A 23495-nucleotide genomic window follows, 5' to 3' on the forward strand; every position below is an offset into this window, starting at 1 on the left:
TTCCCTTCCCACAGACTTCCCACTGAGGTGCCTTGATACAGCACTCTGGGAACAGCCTATTCGTTCAGAAATTTCTTTCTGTGTCTTACTCTCTTGCTTGAGGGTGTCAATAGTGGCCTTCTGGACAGCAGTCAGGTCGGCAGTCTTACCCATGATTGGGGTTTTGAGTGATGAACCAGGCTGGGAGTTTTAAAGGCCTCAGGAATCTTTTGCAGGTGTTTAGAGTTAACTCGTTGATTCAGATGATTAGGTTCATAGCTCGTTTAGAGACCCTTTTAATGATATGCTAATTTTGTGAGATAGGAATTTTGGGTTTTCATGAGCTGTATGCCAAAATCATCCGTATTAAGACAATAAAAGACCTGAAATATTTCAGTTATTGTGCAATGAATCTAAAATATATGAATGTTAAATTTTCATCATGACATTATGGAAAATAATAAATGTTATCACAATATGCTAATATTTTGAGAAGGACCTGTACTGTCTCAGCAGGACCTTGAAAAACTAATTCATGCGTTCATCTTTAGTAGAATTGATTACTCCAACAGTGTCTTCACAGGTCTGCCTAAAAGTTGATCAGACAGCAGCAATTGATCCAGAACGCTGCTGCCCGCATCCTCACTGGAACTAAGAAAGTGGAGCACATCACCCTGGTTCTAAAGTCCCTACACTGGCTCCCTGTAGCTCAGAGAATAGAGTTTAAAATACTTCTGTTAGTCTATAAATCACTGAATGGCTTAGCACCAAAATACATTACAGACTTGTTGTTAGTGTATCAACCACCCAGACCTCTCAGGTCGTCTGGCCCAAATCTACTCTGCATACCCAGAACCAGAACCAAACATGGAGAAGCAGCTTTTAGTTCTTATGCTCCACTAATCTGGAATTAACTCCCAGAAAACTGCAAAAGCGCCGAAACCCTAAGTTGCTTTAAATCAAGATTAAAAACTTATTTGTTTAAAGTGGCCTTTGACTGTACCATCTAAACATTATTAGTTAAGTTTTCAGTACAATTTTCCTTTCGTTTTCTTATCCATCATTCTATTCTCTTTATTTTTTTAAATTACCTCTGTTGTTTGATTTTCTGTATTATTGTAATGTTTTTCCTTATGTACAGCGCCTTGAGTGCCTTGTTGCTGAAAACGCTATATAAATAAACTTGACTTGACTACTAAAATGAAGATACAAATATTGTTGTGTGTACATCGAATTATGTAGAGAAAGTGAAGTGTTGCCATTGTTTTATTTCTAGATCATACTGTTTTTACAAGCTTTATAAGTGAAGTGAAATGTATACCATGAAGAAGTTTTTGGTCAGTCTCTGTTCTCATGGTGGTGTGACCTCCAATGCTCCTGAAGATCACAGAGTCTCTTCCCAGAAAATCTGCTGTCAGTCCCGTGTATAACTCCCCACCTTTTGGCAAGCAGATTCAGATGTGGAGAGACAAAGACAAACATTTAAATAGGCAATTTATTATCTTGGAGTCTGAAAACCAAAACGGGAATAATTTGATATTATGAACCAAAGCATGGATGACTTGCTTAGGTTCAAATCATCAAAGCAGTCAACCAGGAAAGAGATCCAACAAATCTAAAGAATACAGTGAAACAGCTTTGAGGTCTGAAACCTAAACATGCCTGATACAGAAGATACTTCCTTAGTAAGAAACAGCTTTCTCAGTCATAGAACAAGATCAGTCCTAGAAGTGGAAACCGGACATCAAGTAAACATGGGTGAGCTGCTTGAAAGTAAAGCAGGTCAGGAGTACAGATTTCTACTCATTTATCAAAAACTATCTCTGTTGGAGACACATTTTGCTTCAGGATTATGAAACAATTAGAATCTCAGATTTAAGCGAAGGAAAACCCTAAACCTAAAAGAATGGTCTAGGGTCATCAGGCGATCATGTCAACATAGACTTTGAGGTATTGAGATACTATCTTTTACAGCAAATGTATGTTTTGGCAGCTACATGACTATAGTGCAATTAAAGCCACATGAGTAAAACACAAATGGATAATGTGGAGAAAAATTAGACTTGCATTTATCACTGCTTGGATAGATAATATAAAGTAGGCTCTTTAGGTGACAGTTGTTGAAAGGAACATGCATTGGCAGACCTTTGCACATCAGATTAACATTGCTGGTCAGAATAGAAGAAGATTATAATGGATAAGCAAATGTCACCAAAATGTGTGTGATTTCAAATAAGATTTTTGTCATAAACACTTATTTTTCATTGTGGTGAATTAAAGACAGACTGGAAACGATATAAAGCCCAAGGGCCGGTTTGTTAGGTCTCTAACTCACTTCTCATTTCTCCTGTGTTTCTCCTCCTCACTGGATAAATCAACATGTAAATCATGATATCATGAACAAAAATTAAAACTGGGGAGCTTGGTTTCAGTGCTGTTGTCTTGAGTAGATATTGTGTTGTGAACCGAGTTTGGCATACTCTGTAACATAAACACGCTTAAACAACTTTAAACTGTGTTCTTGGCTGCTTTGCTTTTGCCTTTTTTCACACATTTTCTCATATTTCTTTCTCATGTTTCTCTTTTTTAATAAGAGTTTTTTTAGCTACAAGCCTGAACACAATCTACTTAAATAATGAAAACACTTATTTAAGTCCAAAAAGAACACTGGTTCTGACCTGTAGCTCACATGAATCCAAGGAATGATTATGTGTCATTAGTCTAATCATCTGCCTAAACTAACTTGGAAAAAAATTTTTAAAAATAAACTAGTTAGATAATGACTTGTCATCACCGAGGGTTTTTCACTCAACTCTATTTGTTCTGAAATCTCAGCTGTTTTCAGTTTTTTTCCCAGATACTGCTGAAACTGAATCTGACCCACAGATTACTTTTGTACAACATCGTGAGGGGAAAAAAAGAACATTTATTATCTTTGGCAGCATAACACTATAAGCAGCACACACCCATTCTTCTTAAAATTACCAAGACAAATATAATGTCTTCATGTTATTTTGTGCTCTAAAGTTATCTTATAAGCAAATATAGACAGAGAGACATTCTAACTAGTGTTGACCATATTTTGAAAGCTCAGCATTGTGTTTTCAGAGAAAAGATCAAGAAAGGTATCAGCTGATAAATGATACACATAACTTTCATACCGTTTAATAGTTTCATTATCAGTCTGCCAATTTCACTTCCTTATCCCATGCTGAATTTTGTTTGGCAAAGATGAAGAGTTTTAAGAATTATGAAACAATGTATTGTACTGATAAAAGGACAACAAAATCCACTCCATCAACTTTTTAGTCTTCAAAAAGTGAAAACAACTTAAATACATCACCATCTTCTCCCTGCATTTACGGGTCACAATATCAAATGTTTCTGGCTGTATGAACCTCCCTAAATCTCTTAGTATTTCTGTAGTGAACTTGAACAGTTGTGTGCCCATGTGGCCACTGTATACGATACCTGGGTTCCAAATTGCTAAATATTTGGCTTTGGTTTTAAAACTTTACTGCCAAATGCAAAGCACTGCGGGATGATTTCTGATGCTGGAATCACCTAGCTGTACAGATGTATCACATGCACACACACACACACACACACACACACACACACACAATGCAGGCCTCCACCCTAAAAAAAGATCCCAGAATCATCTGTCACTGGCATAAATCAGTGTTCCTTCACAAGGTGCAATAAATACTTAATGACAATTCAAGAGAAACACCCAGAAATGTTTACTCTAGTGAGGCCAGGTCCAAGATGTGTGCATTTTTGTTCATGTACAAGCCAAGAAATGTTTCTTTAGTTGCTTTTAATAAGGTTCTGTCTTGTTAACATACAATGATAGTTATTCTATGAAGCTGGGGGTCCACAGACATCTTGAAAGTTTAAAATCATGGCACATTAAGCATATAATGGTGCATTTGATTTGTACTTGGAAGTTGAATTTTCTAAGTTCCAAGTCTGGATAATCTACAAAAATTGTCTACTGAAGTCAGAAAGTTTGCTGTCCCAAGTTATCCTGAACTCAATATGCAACATGGCTGCAGCATGTAGTTTATGACCTGTGCCTGAATGCATTAAAATGTATAGCATTTGTGAGTGGCATTAATCTTTGGAGACATTTTAACTTGTCGACATGTTTTTTACATAAAGACCTTTCACTGAGCGCAGCACTAATTCTAATTTTGTTCTAACTGGGAGTCTAAACAGAGAAATTAATTTACAGCTTAATCCATTCAGTCATTTTTAACGTGGCTCTCTGACCATCATAGAGTTAAGCTATGATGGTCACAGCACAGATGTTGCCTTTAATTCAAGTGAGGGAAGATTTGTCAGCTGACATGTTTAAACAGAACAACTATTTTATCAAGGAGGAACACCAATCTAGTAGTGGTTAAATGGTTGCAGCAGTTAACGTATTAATGGAAAATTACCTAATTTCAAAATTTAAAAAGATTTTGCAAACTGAAACATGAAAAAATGTGAATAACAGATTTTGAGCGATGGGAACTAAACTACAATACGGTTAGCATTAGCAAAGAGAACAGGAGTGAAAAAAGGTGAAGATCATCTGGACAAGCCCAAATTGCTAATGTTATGTAAAATCAATAACACATTGTATTACAATCTATAGGTTATTAAAGATTGTAATTTAGAAAAAGAAGACCGTGAACTTAGTTCAGACTGTTTATGTGCTGAACTACGAACCAGAATTAATTATATTATAGTGTTGTGAACTGGAGGTAGAACTAATTTTTGATAAGGATGAACTGGTACTGTCGACAGTTTGCATCTCCATAAACCAGAGTGGAATATTCCAGAACCTCTGTGAGTTTACCACTTTGATGTTTTAACAAGTAGCAACAATAGAAATATGTTGTTTCCAGATCTTAGTTCCAACTTCTGAGAAAAATCAAAGGAAGCAAGAAGTGACAATTCTAGCTGTAATTTGTTTCTCTTTTTTTGACAGTTTTTGTAGCACAAACAGACAGAAACAAATATCAGTAAGGTACTTATTGAAAATACTGTCAACCTTTCCCTATCAGTTCCATAAACAAAATGATAAACTGGGAAACACATATCGAAAAACAAACTGTGACATACCGCTAAAGGTGCTCGCAAACGGGAAGCTGGGGTCATGTGGAACCTTCTCTCGTCCACTCTCCACATTCAGTGGGTTCATGGTGAACACGTGCTGGGGAAGAAAAGGCACAATTACAAGTGTGTAAATTAAGTTCATCAAGTGGGCCCTGCTGGACCCTATCAGGCTGATATTTATCACGGCTCCATAAACACCAGGAATATAGACTTCATGTGATTCAGATTACAGAGTTGAAATATTAACTAAATCATATATTCCTTACCAGTCCTTCCAAGTGTAAATTCTTTTTATTTCTACTCTACAAACAAGGTCAGCCCATTGCACCACCTGAAACTGATTTTCTTGTTTAACAAAAGTTCAACAGGTACAGCCACAAAGCAGACAAACCAAAACCTTTAATAAGAGGTAATTGTAATTTTATTGAGGGGGAGGACAGATTCTGCTTCTTTGTCTCATTGTCCATCTGGGACTTTTTGTAGTTTCACATAGTTTTTTTTACATTTATTCGTCCTTACATCGAACTCTCATCTGTCTGAGAACGAAGGAGCTGTCTGAGATAAGGGGAAATTTAGGATTAGTGCAGCTGCCAGAGTTCAGACAAGTTTCCCACTCAGTTCCCAGTGTAGATCAGTCCTGGGAGAACTGGATGAAGAGGAGCCAGCAAGGTAATAAACGAAAACACTGCTATCAAATAAAATATGCAGTTACATTTTTAACTTTATCAACAGTTAAAAATGGTGACATTGGTGGATTTTATTGACACTGTGGAAAGGTTAAAACTCAGCTAAAATAGGTTCCTGTAGACCAAGGAAAAACATTTAGGCCAAATGTTCAATTTGTGCTGCCAGATTATAGCCTAAACAAGCAGGATAATTCTACATTTTCTGTTTCGTTTTCACAATAGTACATTTTCCATTGGAAAATATTCTCCTGGTGATCATCTAGAGTGATTTTCAGTAAATAAATAATTTAAAAGTTTGAAATAAAAGAACTAAAGAGCTGTTTTATTTAATACTTTTAATCTGACCTTTCCAGAAGGCCTTTTCAGAAGTTCAATTAGCTGGTAGGAATAAATAAACCTTTAAGGGTTAGCTCCTACAACAGCGGATCAACAACCACCTTATTTCAGAAAAACCAAAAGCAGTCCACCAGAAACAGCTCAAATTATCACAGAGTCGCAAATAAACAGCTGGTAGTTGAACGTTTGTTACTTGTTACCACACAGGCCAAATAAGCATGAAGCTAATTACCTGTTCTGTTAAAATATTTAAGAAACACCATTCAGGCCAGATCATAAAAGGTTTATCGAGTCTACTGTAATAAACTCAAACTCCGAGTTCCACATACCAAGCACACCAACACTAATATTTAGTTAGCTCATTGAGAATCAACACTGCTTTTGTAGCTTCTGGGACAACTGCGCCTGGATATCTAATCACTGATTGGCAGAAATTGTTGAGCTCATTTAAATTAGTTGGCACAAACCGATTTTTAACCACAGAAAACAATTTGATGTGGATGTTGTGGTGTCCAGGTTTGAACTACTTATTGAGTTGCGTCTAAGTTAAAGAATTTGGAGGAAGTCCAATATTTTTCCGCCCACTGTGTGTGAAGCACCATTACCAGTCAGTCTGGGAAGCTGGTGCCTATCTCCAGCAGTCTATGGGCGGGAGGCGGGGTACACCCAGGACAGGTCGCCAGTCCGTCACAGGGCAACAAACCATGCACACACTCATTCTCACACATAATGGAAATTTAGAGAGAGAATTAAACTAGAGAGAGACCAATTAAACTAACAGGCATGTCTTTGGACTGTGGGAGGAAGCCAAAGTACCTGGTGAGAACCCACACATGCACAGGGAGAACATGCAAACACCATAAAGAAAGACCCCCAGCCTGGAGTTGAACCCAGGACCTTCTTGCTGCAAGGCAACAGTTCTACCAACTGGACCACTGTGCAGCCCACACAAGTACCAGTTGTAGCAAAAAAGATCCTTGGCATTATCCTATCACCGTCATGTTTGACAGCTGTTTCAGTGTTCTTAAGTTTGATAGCTTCATGTTGACTTCTCCAGACATTTTTCTTATCATTGTGGCCAAGTAGCTCAACATTTATCTTCTCTGACCATGAAACTTTTTCTGCAGAGGGCATTTTGCTTGTCCATGTGGGCAGCTGTAAATTACATGATTGAACCTCCTTATGGGCACCGTTTCTCGGTCACTGCGGACAGTGACACTGGTGTTTCAGCATCTTCTTTAAAACACTTGGCAGCGGCAAGACTTTGGTGGTTCCTGGATTGTTCCTAAGCAACCAGTTTTATTTCCTTTGACAGTTAAGACAGATGTTTGAAACTGTTTCAACTGGGTGTTTGAACAGGGCAATTATCCCAAGCAAACATTAAAATTAGTTTTGGAATGGATTTAAAAGCCTATTAAGTTTCTGGAATGGCATCAATCTCAACCCTATTGAACATTTATAGACTGTGGGTAAGAATCAGGTCTGTGCCAGGAAACCAAATACATTAAATGAGCTTACATTTAAGTCTTTGTGTATAATTTTGAAACTGAGTGGATTTGAGAAAGTTCAAACCTGTCCACCTACTTCTTGCTTTTATAATTGTTGTGTGATCTTTCTACCCTGGAAAAGAACAGTTCAGATTATATCATCAATATGATAATCATGCTGATAATAAATCTGACCTAAACTATAATTAAACAAAAATTATGATATCCTAGCAGCAGTTGCTGTTAATAAATAAAAGGAGCTTTTGATTCATTTTTTATTTCTCACTCCAGTTATATAATTACATGACTAAAACATTTTACTGTGATATTGTAAATAAATGAAAGTGCAACACCTTTGCAAAATACTGCTTCCTGATGCCTCCATCTCACAGCAGCTAACACAGATTTTGCAACTGTTAGCTGCTTTGAGGTGACAGGTGACCCTTGACTGGGTTTTTTATTTCAAAGCTGTAAATCATGGTGCACTCTACAATGAATTTTGTAGCACAGAGCTTAGCAAATCAGTGCACGATAAAAAGGTCACAAGGGGAATACATCTACAACAGGGCCAGGTGCAAAATCCATTATGTCCACACCTGTTAGGTGCTAACTTCCCAAAGCACCTCATTAGTAAATACCAGCATTTACTTTTTATGCAGAACAGAGTCGGCACTAGTCTCAGTAAAAATAAATCTTTGCCCACATCTTTTCTTCTTTCTCCAGCAGTGAACAAAGTTATTAAAATACTGTTCTGTTTTTGGCTTAACTCGCTGGTTGGTCAAATTGACTTAATGAACTCTGTCCGCCATCTCAGACTGTGTGACTCTTTAGGTCAAGAAAGGGTCAGTTTGGATGAAAGGCCTTTTGTTTTCAGTCTTTCTTCTTTCACTTCAATGCTACCAGAATACCAGGCTGTCTGTACCAGAAACGTCTCGGTGCGATGAAACACAGTCTACTTCCAGGATAAAAGTAGGAATGGGAGGTGACAGGACCAACTATAAAACTGTGACTTTGATACGAACCCATGTGACAAATTAAAGTGTCCTGGCCGTGAACTCTGTTTCTCAGTCCATGTTCCTCTCATAAACAATGGAGTATTGTTACATGGTGGGCGAGTCCTTCACTGAGCAGAGATCACAGGGGAGATGATGACATTGAAGTCAGCTGCTTAAAAAAACCTGTCAGAAACAGCGAACAATACGCACATCAAAATTAATTTAGTTTTAGACGTGCACTGACACACACTTAGTTGTGCAACACAGCTGTATGTGTTCAGGAACATGAATAAGCCAAACTGCTTCAGAGCAGAAATATTAACCGGCAGTCTCAGGATATTTAACTATTTTATGTGAGCCACGTATAGCTTTTTAAATGTATGTCATGAGGTTTGAATGACTTTTACAGGTAGTGAAATGGATATGTAGAGCCCACCAGCACACCCAATGCTGAAACACAAGTACACACTTATTGATTTCTGAACCTACAGTGTCTTGCAAGAGTATTTATACCCCTTGAACGTTTTCCCAATTTGTCACATTGCACTCATAAACATCAGTATCTTTCTTTCTTTGGCACAATGAGGCACATTATTTTCAAGTGGGAGGAACACCTGGTTTTCAACATTTTTTGCAGTTAAAAATCTGACAACTGCGGCATATATTTGTGTTCATCACCGTTTCCTCTGATACCACTGTATGAAATCCACTGTAACAAGAAGCCTTTAAAAATCAGGTAAGTATTACCTAGAACCCATATGTGTATAATAATCTGAGTATAAATTCAGCTGTTCTGTGAAGACCTCAGAGATTAGTTTGAGAGCATTAGCATCACATTGACGAAGGAACGTACAAGACAGGTCAGAGATAAAGTTACGGGGATGTTTAAAGCAGGATTAGATTATAAAACAATATATTAGTCTTTAAACATCTCAGTGAGCCCTGTAAAGTAAATTAAAATGGAAAGAGTATGATACAGCCAGAAACCAACTAAAACATGACTGTACACCAAAATTGTCACTCCGTCAAGAAAAGCATTGATAAGTAAAACAGCCAAGCTCATCGTAACTCTTGAAAAGCTGCTGAGACCCACAGCTAAGGTGGGAGACTTTGTCAACAGGAAAAACATTTAGTTGTGCACTCCACAAATCTAGCCTTTATGGAAGAGGGTCAAAAAGAAGCCGTTGTTAAAAAAAAAAGCCATTCAAAGTGCAGTTTGCCACAAGGGGACAGAGCGAACATGCAAGATTCTGCAGCTGCCAAAAAATAACCACTAAACATCACAGTAAACACACTATCCACACTGTGAATCATGATGGTGGCCGCATCAGACTGTGGGGATCCATTTCTTTAGCAGGGACAGGGAAGCTGGTCAGAGCTGGTCAGAGAAGATAGATGAAAGCAAATACAAAGAAATCCTGGTAGAAAATCTGTTGAATTTGCAAAAGAGGCTGGGGTTGATGATGACCTTCCAGCAGGACCCTAAATATACAGCCAGAGCTACAAGGCATGATTAAAGCATGTATTAGAAAGGTCCAGTCAAAGTCAAAACCTTAATCCACATTAGAATCTGAAGTTGAAAATAAGCTCAAGAAATGCTGCTCACAAAGACACACTATTGAAACAGGCTGATTTTAAGCTATTTTGCAAAGATTGAGAAAAAATTAAAATTCTACCTGTATAAAGCTGTTATAAACAAACCCCAAAATACTTGTAATCAGGCGCGTAGTTAGACCTGGGCTTTCGGGGCGGAAGCCCGGATGTTTTCTGAACAGCCCCGGACTTCTTGATAGAAGAAATTTAGAAGTATTAAAAAGAGGCAGCCACAAAATCAGATTTTTTTCAATTGTGTTCCATATAATCACGTCTCGCTCCACCTAAATTGACAATGAGTTAAAAGGAGAAGACAAAAAATAGTTATTTGCGCACTCGCGGCACCGCGAATGCGCAACTACGCGCACAGCCAGAGACGGACTCGTTTCTGGAGAAGTCCAAAACGTTCATTACCTGAAAAGTTACACTGAGCGCCTCAAACAGGGATCATTTTAGAGCAACCGCGGAGCCAACCAGAGAGAGGGAGCCTGGTGGGTGTGTGTGTTCAGGAACAGGTGGAAGCAGAGCGGTATAACCCAGACGAAGATAGCGGTAAAACCTGAATGCTGACTCGGAATGGGCTAATTGTAAGTTACAGTTAATCACTGATTAACCCAGCAAGACATGAGGTGGAGGTTCACTCTAATGAGCATCTTCAGGGTCATGATGAGGAACTTTCACTTGAGCTGCAGGTAAAGTTAAATTATCTGGCTGTGATAGAAAACAGTAGCAACCTTCTCTGTGAGCTTCCAGCCGGATTTGCATCATAATGTGAAAATATCTAGATATAGGATACAGTTTTACTGAAGGTGAGACATACATACCATATATATACAGTTATTAATAACTGTATTAGTACTGATAAGATCCAGGATGAGGCTCTATGCTATATTTTAAACACCACAACTTAACACCCTTTCCTCTCAAAGTGTTTAATAGTAAGAACTGCATTAATGTCTCACATGCAGAACAAATTTCTTCAGAAGTGGAATGAAGGGCTGAAAAGATGGCGATAAAAGAGAACAGGTTCATAAAAGAAGGAACAATTTTAATAAAATATTTCAAAAGCTCTTGGCATTATAAAATAAATGTGTTTTAGGATTTTACCAATTGACTAAAATTTAGGACAATCAGCTTTATACCACTTTACTTTTTTGAAATATAAGAATAAAGACAATGGAGCCTCAGGAGTGAAACACTTTGATGAGAATGTAATGTTTAAAAAGGTCATTTATGTAGATGACAAAAGAAGCATATTTATCTGGCCCAAAGTAAACATCTCTGAGTTTAAGAAAAACGTTTGTCAGCAAAAATTCAGATTAAGTTCTTTTCTAAATACCTCAAAATGTGTCATTATTTGCTTCAGCAAAATGGTTTTTAATCAGCCCTAAACTCTGTTTCTCCTTGTCCTTCATTCAGCTTCTAACAAAAATAAAAAGTAAAATTATTGCAAACCTTTTTTGTTTGATTCACAATAATTTACATTCAGTCTAAAACCAGCCGAGACAGAGAACTGGTACAATATGTCCTATATTTTAATTTTAAATTACCTATAAATTGTCTTATTGATATCTAAATATTTTGAATTTGGACTAAAACCTCCAATGTTTTGAGTCCCTAAAAACGCCCCTGCTTGTAATTGTATGTAATTACAACGAAAGGTGGTTAGACAAAGTATCATTTAGGAGATCTGAACTCAAAAGTACACCACACTTTTCTGACTTTTATTAGTAGAACATTTGAAAACTATTATTGTCCTTTCATTTCACAATTAGGTATTACTATGTTGGTCTATCACAAAAAAACCCCACAAAAACACATCATTAGTTATAAAATGTCAAAAGGTTTGTCCTTTGTCAATTAACCATTGTCTTAGTGGTCATTCTGATTCTTTTTTCTTTATTCACAGAAACAGTTCTTATTATTGTCAGGTTAATTGGTCTCTCTAAATTGCCCTTAGGTGTGAATGAGTGTGTGCATGGTTGTTTGTCCTGTTTGTCTGTGTTGCCCTGCTATGGACTGGTGACCTGTCCAGGGTGTACTCTGCCTGTCACCCATAGACTGCTGGAGATAGGCACCAGCTCCCCCGTGACCCACTATGGAAGAAGCGGTATAGAAGATGACTGACTGATGACATTTCTCATTATTGTAGAAAAGAGTCTCTCTTCTCCATCTGCATTTCTCCTTGTAAGCTTGTATTAGTGTGTGTTGGCTGTGCCTTGCTCTTTTGTATGTTTTTACACTGCTTATGAGCGCATCCCAGATGAGCAAGAGTCAAATTGTTTAAGCAATTCTGTGTGGATGTCTGAATGTTTTTTCTCATTGTGTTCCACGGGAATCGAGCAGCTCATTACAGTGTCAGAGTCACTCGGGCCAAGCACTGTCAAAACAAATAGAGACAAGTTCTGTGATACAGAGAGGGAAACATCCAGACCTCTTTGTACCTAGCTCTGCCAAGCATAATACAACACAATACCAAGGAGCCCCACTGCAAAACTATTGAGACAAGTCAGAACAGAAACATACAGATGGTTGCATTATTTTCATTTTAAGTAAAAACCCTTCGTCTTGCTAATTCACTAATCTCTGTCTATCAAAATATGCATTTTAACCTTGCAATACTAAAATTTATGTTATGCTCTTTCTCTGCTAAAGTCAAATTAAATCCTCCCGCTCCACTCTATCAATCCATGAATCATGTAAACTATGCGACATAGGTTCATAATATATGCCTACTAGGGTCGACCAGGACTCTCTGCAGAAGTGTGCATACAGCCCAGACGTTTGTGACACTGCGTTCTAAAAGGGACCAAACCTACCAATCAAAGGATGACTATAACAGTCTACTAGAGTCTAGTTCTGTCTTTATGGTTTGTTTTTTAGTGATTTCTGCCCTTTCTAATGTTCTGTACTGTTGATTTTCTTTATTAAAAGATCTAACAAGAACTTTCCCTCTGTGCCTTAGTTCCCACAGCAGTTTCTCATCTGCTCATTAAATCATCTGTGTAGCGTTTCAGTAATCAAACACCCCGCTATAAATACCCGTGTTAAGTCACTCCAGTGTCAGATTGTCCTTTGTTGTCTTCAGCCTGTTCCTGTTGCTCTTTTATTTCCTGTCAGCCTGGTTTTCCTGAGTTCCGATCATAAATCAAATCCATATTCGTCATGCTCCTCTAGTCCTTGTCTCTGCATTTCGATCCTAACTGTCCTCTGTAAATCAGCTGTCTTCTTAATTATTTTCACTTTGAGGAAGATTTGCCCTATGAGGAAGTCCTAGTATTCATTATTTTAAGGTCTGGCTTCGAGTATGTTGACCAGATCGCACTAGAAATTAAACATTTACAGAAAACATCAGTGAGCTTCTGCACTTAGCCTATAAAGGTTCACCCAGTGTGAACCTAGATCCAATATGACCTCTCTGAACAATTCAGTATAAAGACCAGTGTGTGCCAAAAAGATGTGGTGTTCCACTTCTGCTCAATGTGTTCATGGAGACCATATTGAAAAAAGGCAAAAGGGTGTACATTTTAAGGGCAAACCACTTTGTGGTTTTTGGGATGATGACCTTCCCATCCAGTTGTCAGCTACCAAGGAAGAAATAAGAGATGGGGCATGCATGGCAATGGAGTAGGGTGGACACTTTATATATATAGCGGGATAGTCCACTATATATACCCTCCAGGGTTCGATTTACAGGAGCCTTTAGCCTGCTTTAACAATTTCTTGGAATTTGTCTTTCAGTTTAGAAAAAGCTATCACAAAGGAAATATTGAGCTCCAATTTCAGGAATTTTGAACATGTAAATATTTAAATTTTTTAAATTCTGTCTGCTTTTGTTTGTTGCAAAAATGAACCTCTTCTTTGTTCTTTTTTGTGTGGTTTAACACAGATAGTTTTTTTTTATTTATGTTTTAAAGTGCATTTCTCTCATTATGTTTGTGTATGTTTCTGTCGGCATCTTTGCATATTTATGTGCTCAGTTCGATGTCATTTGTTTTGTTTGACCAGGCTGTTTGTGTATGTGCGTGTGGTCTCGTCCTCCTCATGTCATCACTGTATGGTGGAGGTTTATTTGTACGTCTATGACTCTCCTCGGGCAAGTTGTGTTGCTCACCGTGGGGACTCCAGCCTTTGTCCGTCTACAAGTGTCGGGTTGTGGGTGAGAGGCATAGAGAAAGGCACTCACAGACTCATACCATATGATAATAATTATTTGAAACATTGGTTTTACTAAAACCCTTTGTAGAAATGGACACTTTTTTAATTTAGGCTTTTGACTGGCCAAATGAAATTCAGTCTCAACACACAACAGTTACAAAAAGCTTTCTGGTGCTTTGAACTGTCTGTTCTCTGTGACCTCCCAGAGACATAAAACTAGTCTTGTGGGTGGGGTGTGTATAGTGGTTAATGGACTAGAAGGCTGTCTAACACACTCTTTCGTTTTTATTGCACAAAAATACTGTGGGGATTAGCTAATACTGAATATCAACAACAAAAGCTCCAATACTAATAAATGTTGACTAAGTTGTTTGAAGAAAAGTCTTAACTTCAGACCAGCTGCTTTCAAATGAACAGATTTCATGGTTCTCACAAAGTTTCATAGATTTTAATGTGAAACTTTGGTTACAACAGTGAGCTGCTGTGAGGGCAATAGAAAGTAAATGGGTGAATCTGCCCCTAACAGAGATGAAACACCTGGAAGGTTAAAGGTCATCCCACCCAGAGTCCAGTCCGAGGACCACGGCGTCTCATTTCCTGGGAGAGGTCACACAAACAGGCGGTTGTGTGTTCTCCACCAGTAAACGATTGGTTCAATAAATGGACTGGCTCCCTTTGGCGCTCTTCTGTCAAACAGATTCCGACTACCTGAGAGGACTTGGCTCACTGTTGAAGTGACTTCAGTACATAGACACGCACAAGCTGGAGAGAGTTTGTATCTGAAAGCCAATTAGCACAGCTGAAGAAGTCTGAGATTTGAGTCATTTTGTGCATACTTTGGTGCACAGAGTTCATTAAATTAATTGATTAAAAATCTGCATAATATGTACATAAAGTGAGGGAAGAACTAAAGCAAATTAAGTAACTGTAACTTTACATTACTTTCAACACCATGAAAAGCCAACAACGCAACCTTGGTTTTCGTCTTTTATTTACATAATTTATAAACATTCCCAAATCTTAACACCTTGGGTTTCCCTTTGACCTTTTTAAATTTTTTCATGTTACAACCACAAAACTCAATGTATTAAATTGGGATTTTATGTGTTAAACCTCACAAAGTACTGCATGCTTATGAAGTGGAACGTAGAATGAATTGTTTTAAATAAAATAAAAACCCTGAATAGTGTGACATGCATTTGAATCCAACCCCTTTACTCTGACACCCCTACTTTAAAAACTAAGTAGTATATCAATTGTACCTGTGTAATGGTAACTCTGGAAGAGCTGCAGAGATCCACAGACCAGACCTAAATCTAGAGAATCTGTGACAAAACTAGAAAATTGATTATCAAATATATTCTTCATCCAACCTGGTAAAGCTTTAGCTATTTTAGAAATCCAAATAAAATTTTCAGAATTTTGTTTGTAAAATAATTGTGCAACACTTCATGTTAGTCTATCTACTAAAATAACAATAAAATTCCTTAGTTTGTTGTAGTGTGACAAAATGTGAGCAAGTTAAAGATTTATAAATACATTGTGCTTTACATGCCAAAATGTCTAAGGTAAACTGAACACAAAGCATGTAACAAAATATTTCCTATAAGCTGGACTTCAATATGAGTTCTTGTCTAATTTGCTTGCTTTGCTGCAAGATTCAGTAACATCTGTAGGTTCTGAACAGGTGACTGAGGTTTTATTGAAATTCCACTTTTTCCTGAAAGCCCTACCAGTTTTACAGGGTTTCTGCTGACTTGTTTTTTAGTTGCTGTTTTTTTGTTCTTTTTCTTTACCTTGAAATCCCCAGAGTAAAACCACAACGAAAATGACAGATTGTAAGGGAAAAAGAAAACTGTACCACAAAGAGAACACACACAAGGGCGACCACCTAAATACTTAAGGCAAGGGGAAATGTTTCACCACACTTGGTTTCCTTTATATGTGCTCACAAATCAGTGCATACACTCTCTAAATGGTTGGAACTCTGCCTTTGTACTCAATTCTCTTACACAGCTCTGCCAATATCAGCTAGCCCTTTCCCAGATGCAGATTCTGACCCCCTCCTGCTTGGCCATTGCAGGGGCAACAACCTGAAACACAGCCTTGAAACAGCAAAATACCGGTTTGCTTAAATAGCTTCATTCATAGGTTCTTGTCCTTTAAATGGCTGCGACTGTGAGACGAGTATATGTGAGGAGAGTCTGCTAGGGCAGTTAAAAAGATGTATAGAGAGGCTTGTGCTGTGGCTAAGTAACCCTAATACAAAACTCATGCCAGAGGTGTCTGTTGAGACCCCAGTGATTTGTACCCCCGACCCCAGCTTGTCTCAGTCAATTCTTTTTTCTTTTGGAAACTAGAACCCAAACATACTTGTTTCAAGAACATTTACCTAACAGAACCACCCAATACCACCCAGTAATTCTTCAGACTGTCAAGGCACCTTGCATTGATAGCATTCATATTTTTTAATATTTCTGTTCCCTAAATTGATCCAGTATAGATTGCAATATTTTGCGGTTTTTCCAAGAATAAAAAACCATCTCACATGCACTGCTCTGCTGCTGTCTGTTGTCCTTCATGTTGGGGATTTCAGTTGAAATATTCACATCTAATCATTTAGGTTTCATTAAAGCTACCTCAGCCCTGCAGGCCTTTTTATGCCTCCTTCGTAAGGTATTTAGACATCTCTACGGTCTCTACTACCTTCTCAACCATTAGAATATAAATTTAGACTGTAAAATCAATAATTTATCTGATTACCACATGGTTATGGCAAAAAGATTTTTTTCTTGCTGTTTTACTGACAATCCTGCAGCAATGCTTTCACCAAGGATCTTGCATCCCCAGGATGTTTCTTTACAATATATGGAATTTTTCTCTCTTTATGGGTGGTTTTCTGCACCTTTACCATCAGTTTCAGTCTTGCCATATAGGATTAAACATAATTAAGTTAATCAGCTCATTAGCAGCCAGAGAAGTTGCCAGCGATGGGATTTTAGTTTCAAAGCACTGCACACAACTAAGCATGCCATCCTGTAGAATAATATAAATATGGCTTAGTGAGAATACCTTGATGGGTGCAGGCAGAAGGAATCAAACACACAACATCCAAAATCGAAGTGTGTTTTTGAGTAATCACTGTCAGTGGATCACATTGAGATTCTGAAGCCTAGAGTTGGATTTTGTGAGTCACTCTGCAACTATTTGAAAATTATGCTAAAACCTAAACCCATGAGTTGCTGCTTATGATAATCTTTGTCCTACTCCTTACTCATCATTACATACAATAGCAGGGAGCTTTGCTTCTAAAGAGCACACAGAAAAATCTCAACTTTCTTTATCTTGCCAGCAACCAGCACTTCAGACCTGGACACAATGAACAAAACAGCTATGGGGCCAAGAGTTATACAATAATGTTGAGGCTGTGAATATGTTGCAATTTTGTGTTGTGACTGGCACAGCCAGTCCTAGTTCAATTTATTATGCTTCAGCTCCCTTTTCCACCTCCAAGCATGCCCATGTGTCACCCAGAACCATGCTTCCACAATTAAAAGACACCACTACAACCTGTCTATGAATACTTTGTGTACTACAAACAGTCAGAAAACTCTCCCATGCCATTGGGTATTTTACGGAACCCACTGTATTCTGGATAAGGCAAAAGGAGACCTTGCCTAATCCTGCAAAGACCTTCCATATTCAGAATATGGAAGGTCTTTGCAGAATTGCACAATATGAAACGCAGTATAAATATAATTTACTTTTGGTGAAGTATTTATACATTTCTATAAAACATCTTCACACCTCTTGTCAAAAGGCTCTTGTGATGTGAAAATTTGTCACCACGATAAAATGTTTCAAAACTTTTTCTACCTCTAATGTGACATATACAGGTCCTTCTCAAAATATTAGCATATTGTGATAAAGTTCATTATTTTCCATAATGTCATGATGAAAATTTAACATTCATATATTTTAGATTCATTGCACACTAACTGAAATATTTCAGGTCTTTTATTGTCTTAATACGGATGATTTTGGCATACAGCTCATGAAAACCTCTCTATGGGGTTCAGGTCAGGAGAGTTGGCTGGCCAATTGAGCACAGTGATACCATGGTCAGTAAACCATTTACCAGTGGTTTTGGCACTGTGAGCAAGTGCCAGGTCGTGCTGAAAAATGAAATCTTCATCTCCATAAAGCTTTTCAGCAGATGGAAGCATGAAGTGCTCCAAAATCTCCTGATAGCTAGCTGCATTGACCCTGCCCTTGATAAAACACAGTGGACAAACACCAGCAGCTGACACGGCACCCCAGACCATCACTGACTGTGGGTACTTGACACTGGACTTCTGGCATTTTGGCATTTCCTTCTCCCCAGTCTTCCTCCAGACTCTGGCACCTTGATTTCCGAATGACATGCAGAATTTGCTTTCATCCGAAAAAAGTACTTTGGACCACTGAGCAACAGTCCAGTGCTGCTTCTCTGTAGCCCAGGTCAGGCGCTTCTGCCGCTGTTTCTGGTTCAAAAGTGGCTTGACCTGGGGAATGCGGCACCTGTAGCCCATTTCCTGCACACTCTGTGCACGGTGGCTCTGGATGTTTCTACTCCAGACTCAGTCCACTGCTTCCGCAGGTCCCCCAAGGTCTGGAATCGGCCCTTGTCCACAATCTTCCTCAGGGTCCGGTCACCTCTTCTCGTTGTGCAGCGTTTTCTGCCACACTTTTTCCTTCCCACAGACTTCCCACTGAGGTGTCTTGATACAGCACTCTGGGAACAGCCTATTCGTTCAGAAATTTCTTTCTGTGTCTTACCCTCTTGCTTGAGGGTGTCAATAGTGGCCTTCTGGACAGCAGTCAGGTCAGCAGTCTTACCCATGATTGGGGTTTTGAGTGATGAACCAGGCTGGGAGTTTTAAAGGACTCAGGAATCTTTTGCAGGTGTTTAGAGTTAACTCGTTGATTCAGATGATTAGGTTCATAGCTCGTTTAGAGACCCTTTTAATGATATGCTAATTTTGTGAGATAGGAATTTTGGGTTTTCATGAGCTGTATGCCAAAATCATCCGTATTAAGACAATAAAACACCTGAAATATTTCAGTTAGTGTGCAATGAATCTAAAATATATGAATGTTAAATTTTCATCATGACATTATGGAAAATAATGAACTTTATCACAATATGCTAATATTTTGAGAAGGACCTGTATAAACAAATACATATTGTCCCTCCACATCCCTCCTTACCTCTCCTCTGTGGCCCACATAGATGAAGGCACACATGGGCTGGAAGGCACCAGTACCACAGGCCAATAGGTGAGTGCGATTGTATGGCTGCAGAAGGCGAACAAAGTTGGCACACTCCGTCTGCAAAACAAAAAGACTAATTAAAACTCGTTTTATATCTCTAACATGAGTATGTCATTAGCGGGCCTGAATGAAGAAAGCCATTTAAGTGCTTGCAACATATAAAAGTAGGCTAAATATTTATGGCATGTCAGCAGGAAACTTCTGCCCATAGGCATAATTACAGAACTTTCTGTTGTGCACACAAACACATCAATAAATTAAATCATAGCATCATTCATTCAAATGCAGAATTGTGCTTATTGATCACATATGTTGCAGTGAGGGCCAAGAAGAGTTTGATCAGATAAAATGTAAAAGTTCCCCAACAGTACTTGTATCTCTGAATTTTGGATGACAGCAATGAGTGGCATGCTGATGTATAATAGAAAACTGCAACTGCAAATCCTGATCAAAAAAACGTCAGAAACAAAATGAATGGGCCAGCAACAAAATGAATGACATGCAAGTGGAAGTATGTCAGGCTTTCACATAAAATATATCTTTTATTTTAGTTTATTATGACGGTTTTGGAAAAGTGAAAAGAATGTCACATTAAATATAGAAAATAACCACAGGCTAAATTGTAAAAGATGTTTAGAAGCGGATACTACTTTAAAAGGGAAACTTTTACTGCAAAAAAAAATTTAAAAAGCAGATGTAATAGGACTCTGATAAATGTCTCTAAATATAAATTGGTGACAGAAGAGCAAGACCAAAAGACGTGGTGTCTAAGAACACAAGTATCAACATATATCTACAAGGATTTGGAGGAAGTCAGGGCACAACTTCTTCCGTTATTTTATCTCTAAAAAACAGCCGCCAAGCAAAGAGGCTGTTTTGTCAGGTAATGACAAATTTCCATTTGTCATTACCTGAAGTTGAGCAGGTCAAACTCATTTAAACTTAACTACTCCGTGTGTCTCATGTGTGTGTCCAAAGTATTCATGATACTGGTATCCTTCTCCATATCAAAAATAGTTTGAAAAGGTTGCTTTGAAACATAACTGGTTACAATTACAATACTATTAAATTTCAAATGGAATAAATTGTAACAATTTCAATTAGTTTATCAAAGTAATATAACTAATTTCATTATTTTACTAAAGTGCATATATGTTGTGACGGTGGCTGTTCACTATGTTCAAATGTTTTGGTAGGAAAGTGTTTGTTACCACCAAGAAAAACACAGGAGAGACTGAGAACAACAGTCTAGGGAAAGGCAATGTCATTTGAATTCATATCTACATATCTGTGTTTGTGCATGTAAGGAAGTATTCATTGATATTGATGTAGTGAAGGAGATACCTTAAAATACACCGGAGATTACTGGTGTTCTCCGCTTTACATTTCATCTGTGTGTTATCTGTCAAGATTTCTATGCACATGAGTTGGTTGGGTGTTCAGACTAGATGTAAATCTTTCAACATTTGTGTGGACCATGTTCCTCTCAAAGTTGTTGTCAGAAAGATGCTGTTGATCATTCTTTAAGTGCTTTGGTGACACTGTAGACATGATATGAACCATGTTACCATGCTTGGAGATAAGAGTTTACATCAGCGTTTTATGTCATCCTATATGACTCATTATTTTACACCAAAAAATATTTAGGCCATAGACAAAAAAGCAGAAATAGAAAAAATACTTGTTGCAATTAGAATAACTGAGTGCCTTTTTTATATATATATATATATTTTGTTTCATAAATAGTTTCTTTTCCACACATGAGGCCAGCAACAATTACAATAGAATTTAAGGCTGGGAAAAAAGGAACAAATTATATACATAAAATAAATGTTTGGGAACTTTTAAGCACAAAAGGCTAATTTGTAATTGTAAGCTTGCCTTCTAAGATCCTAAACCTTGCAGAAAATACCTTATGAAAAACAATCACTCATCAATTGCTGATATGAGCAAATAGGTAAAGAATCAATGAAACTGTACATCAAATATTACGGTAATGACCCAATAATAACTTCACTCAATCTCAAACACTTCACTCTGATATCGAAACTTACTGTCTGATAATCGGCGAATTCCTTACTAAACCTCTTGGGGGAACTCATTGAGTATTTAAATTTTATTCCAAATGGTCAGTTGATATTTTAATAAATATAAATAACAAGGTGTCGATGTCATCCAAAAAGAATATACCCCTTCATGGTGCAGCAGAAGACTGATTTTCACCCCATTGATTTCAGTAGACTTTTTCGCAATTAGAGCACATCACAACCTACACACTGACTTCACACAGGACCTGATGTTCCACACAAGATCTCCCTAATGTCCTCACATTTAAATTCATGTAATACAGCAGGTTGACATTTCAGTAAGAGTGAACCACTAATGGGAAAATACAGGTTGACCAATCACAGACCACCCCAACACAAAAATACAAGTGATAGAATAATGACACAGAAGGTTCCACCTCAGATTGCAGTTCACTGAAAGTCAATCTCCATCCAAAGAGATTCTAAGTAATTATGTGATTGAGAGATTTTATTTTTGTTTTTTAATTAAATGTATTAGTACTTTATTAATTATCCCTTCATCAACTTCAGTAAATTTAAGAAAGGCTTATTTTCTGAGATTTCAGCCTTTGTTGGTTACGAGATTTGCTGGATTTGGAAAAAGAATTGTAATCTTTTGGGAATCTTTGAGTTAAAGTAAGGGTCTAAATTCTCTAGGGTGTACATAAGGAAACTGATGTTTACAGTTAGTAATGCAACCATGCAGTTGCAAATGCAAAATATAATGTTTGTCTATGTTGGGTTAAATTGTTAAATGTTAAAAAGGCTGTGGCACTGATCGTCTGCCAACCACAAAGGAAAAGAGTGGACTTTACTTTGTCTGTGTTTTTAACAAGATGCAAGATGTCCAGCAGAGTTTAATGGACCCAGCATTCATAAATCTGCATTATGTTCTGTGAGTAAAGCTGCCTTAGAGATTTTAGGTGCCTTGGAGACCAAAAAGTGGAATGAAATGTTGAAAAGCTGAAATATGTCTCCAGCCTTCTAGTCTGGGATTTTGGGTATTACAATTCTGTGTGGTCTTTTAGAGACGGGTGGTAGAAAGGTGGTTTAGCAAAAAATGGTTTGATTACTAAAACTCTCAGGGAGAAGTATTCTGGCCAGAATTGAAAATTAGAGCACAAATAGCTGCTGAAAACAAAAGTCTGCAATGTTCCTTGTATTTAGCTCTGAATATTAGGAAAGACTGGCAGACCACAAATATTCCTGCACAGAAATACATGCAAACAGTAACATTTTTGATGTTGGCCACAAAAACCACATTGGTGTGTTTAACAGTTCTGACCAGAACAATTTTACATCTTAAACATTGTTTCATTCCTTCTACAAATTTCAATCAACATAAATAAACAGAAGTAGTACCATATTGTCCAGGAGGTTGTCCAGGCCTCTACAAGTTACACTGATTAAATTGATTTTACTTTCAATTCAGTAAATTATTTACAGCATAAAACAGGAAGAGAACGTGTTTCCACCAATCAATTGAAAGTTCAGTCACATGTGAACATACAACAGAGATGTCAATCAGCTCATGTCCAAAAACAGTAAAACAATTATGGTTTGCTGTAATTTCTACTGTAATCTCATTTTACTATTTAAGCGAGGGTATATATCTGTATGTGTTCACATTGTTTTGTGGAGGTCCAGATATAAATCTTCAGAGCAGCAGTAGTGAGCTAAGTTGTTTTGGAGATCCCTGGGCAGGCAGGGGGTCAGTGGTTAGTAAAATTATGTGGAGCATTTAATGCTGATAAAACCCAACTTCCCTGCCAT

At 37.7% G+C, this 23495-nt stretch overlaps 1 protein-coding gene across 1 annotated transcript in view; it reads right to left on the bottom strand.

Moving 5' to 3' along the window:
* sema3bl (sema domain, immunoglobulin domain (Ig), short basic domain, secreted, (semaphorin) 3bl) overlaps nt 1–23495 on the bottom strand; it is a 96031-nt gene that overhangs the window by 27666 nt on the left and 44870 nt on the right. The window contains exons 4-6 of the mRNA XM_047373802.1: nt 19594–19713; nt 5095–5185; nt 1301–1417 (exon numbers count right to left, since the gene is read on the bottom strand). Coding sequence (XP_047229758.1) covers nt 1301–1417; nt 5095–5185; nt 19594–19713 — 328 coding nt within the window. The remainder of the gene's footprint in view (nt 1–1300; nt 1418–5094; nt 5186–19593; nt 19714–23495) is intronic.

Source organism: Girardinichthys multiradiatus, chromosome 1 (assembly GCF_021462225.1).
Source record: "Girardinichthys multiradiatus isolate DD_20200921_A chromosome 1, DD_fGirMul_XY1, whole genome shotgun sequence".
Classification (NCBI taxonomy): domain Eukaryota; kingdom Metazoa; phylum Chordata; class Actinopteri; order Cyprinodontiformes; family Goodeidae; genus Girardinichthys; species Girardinichthys multiradiatus.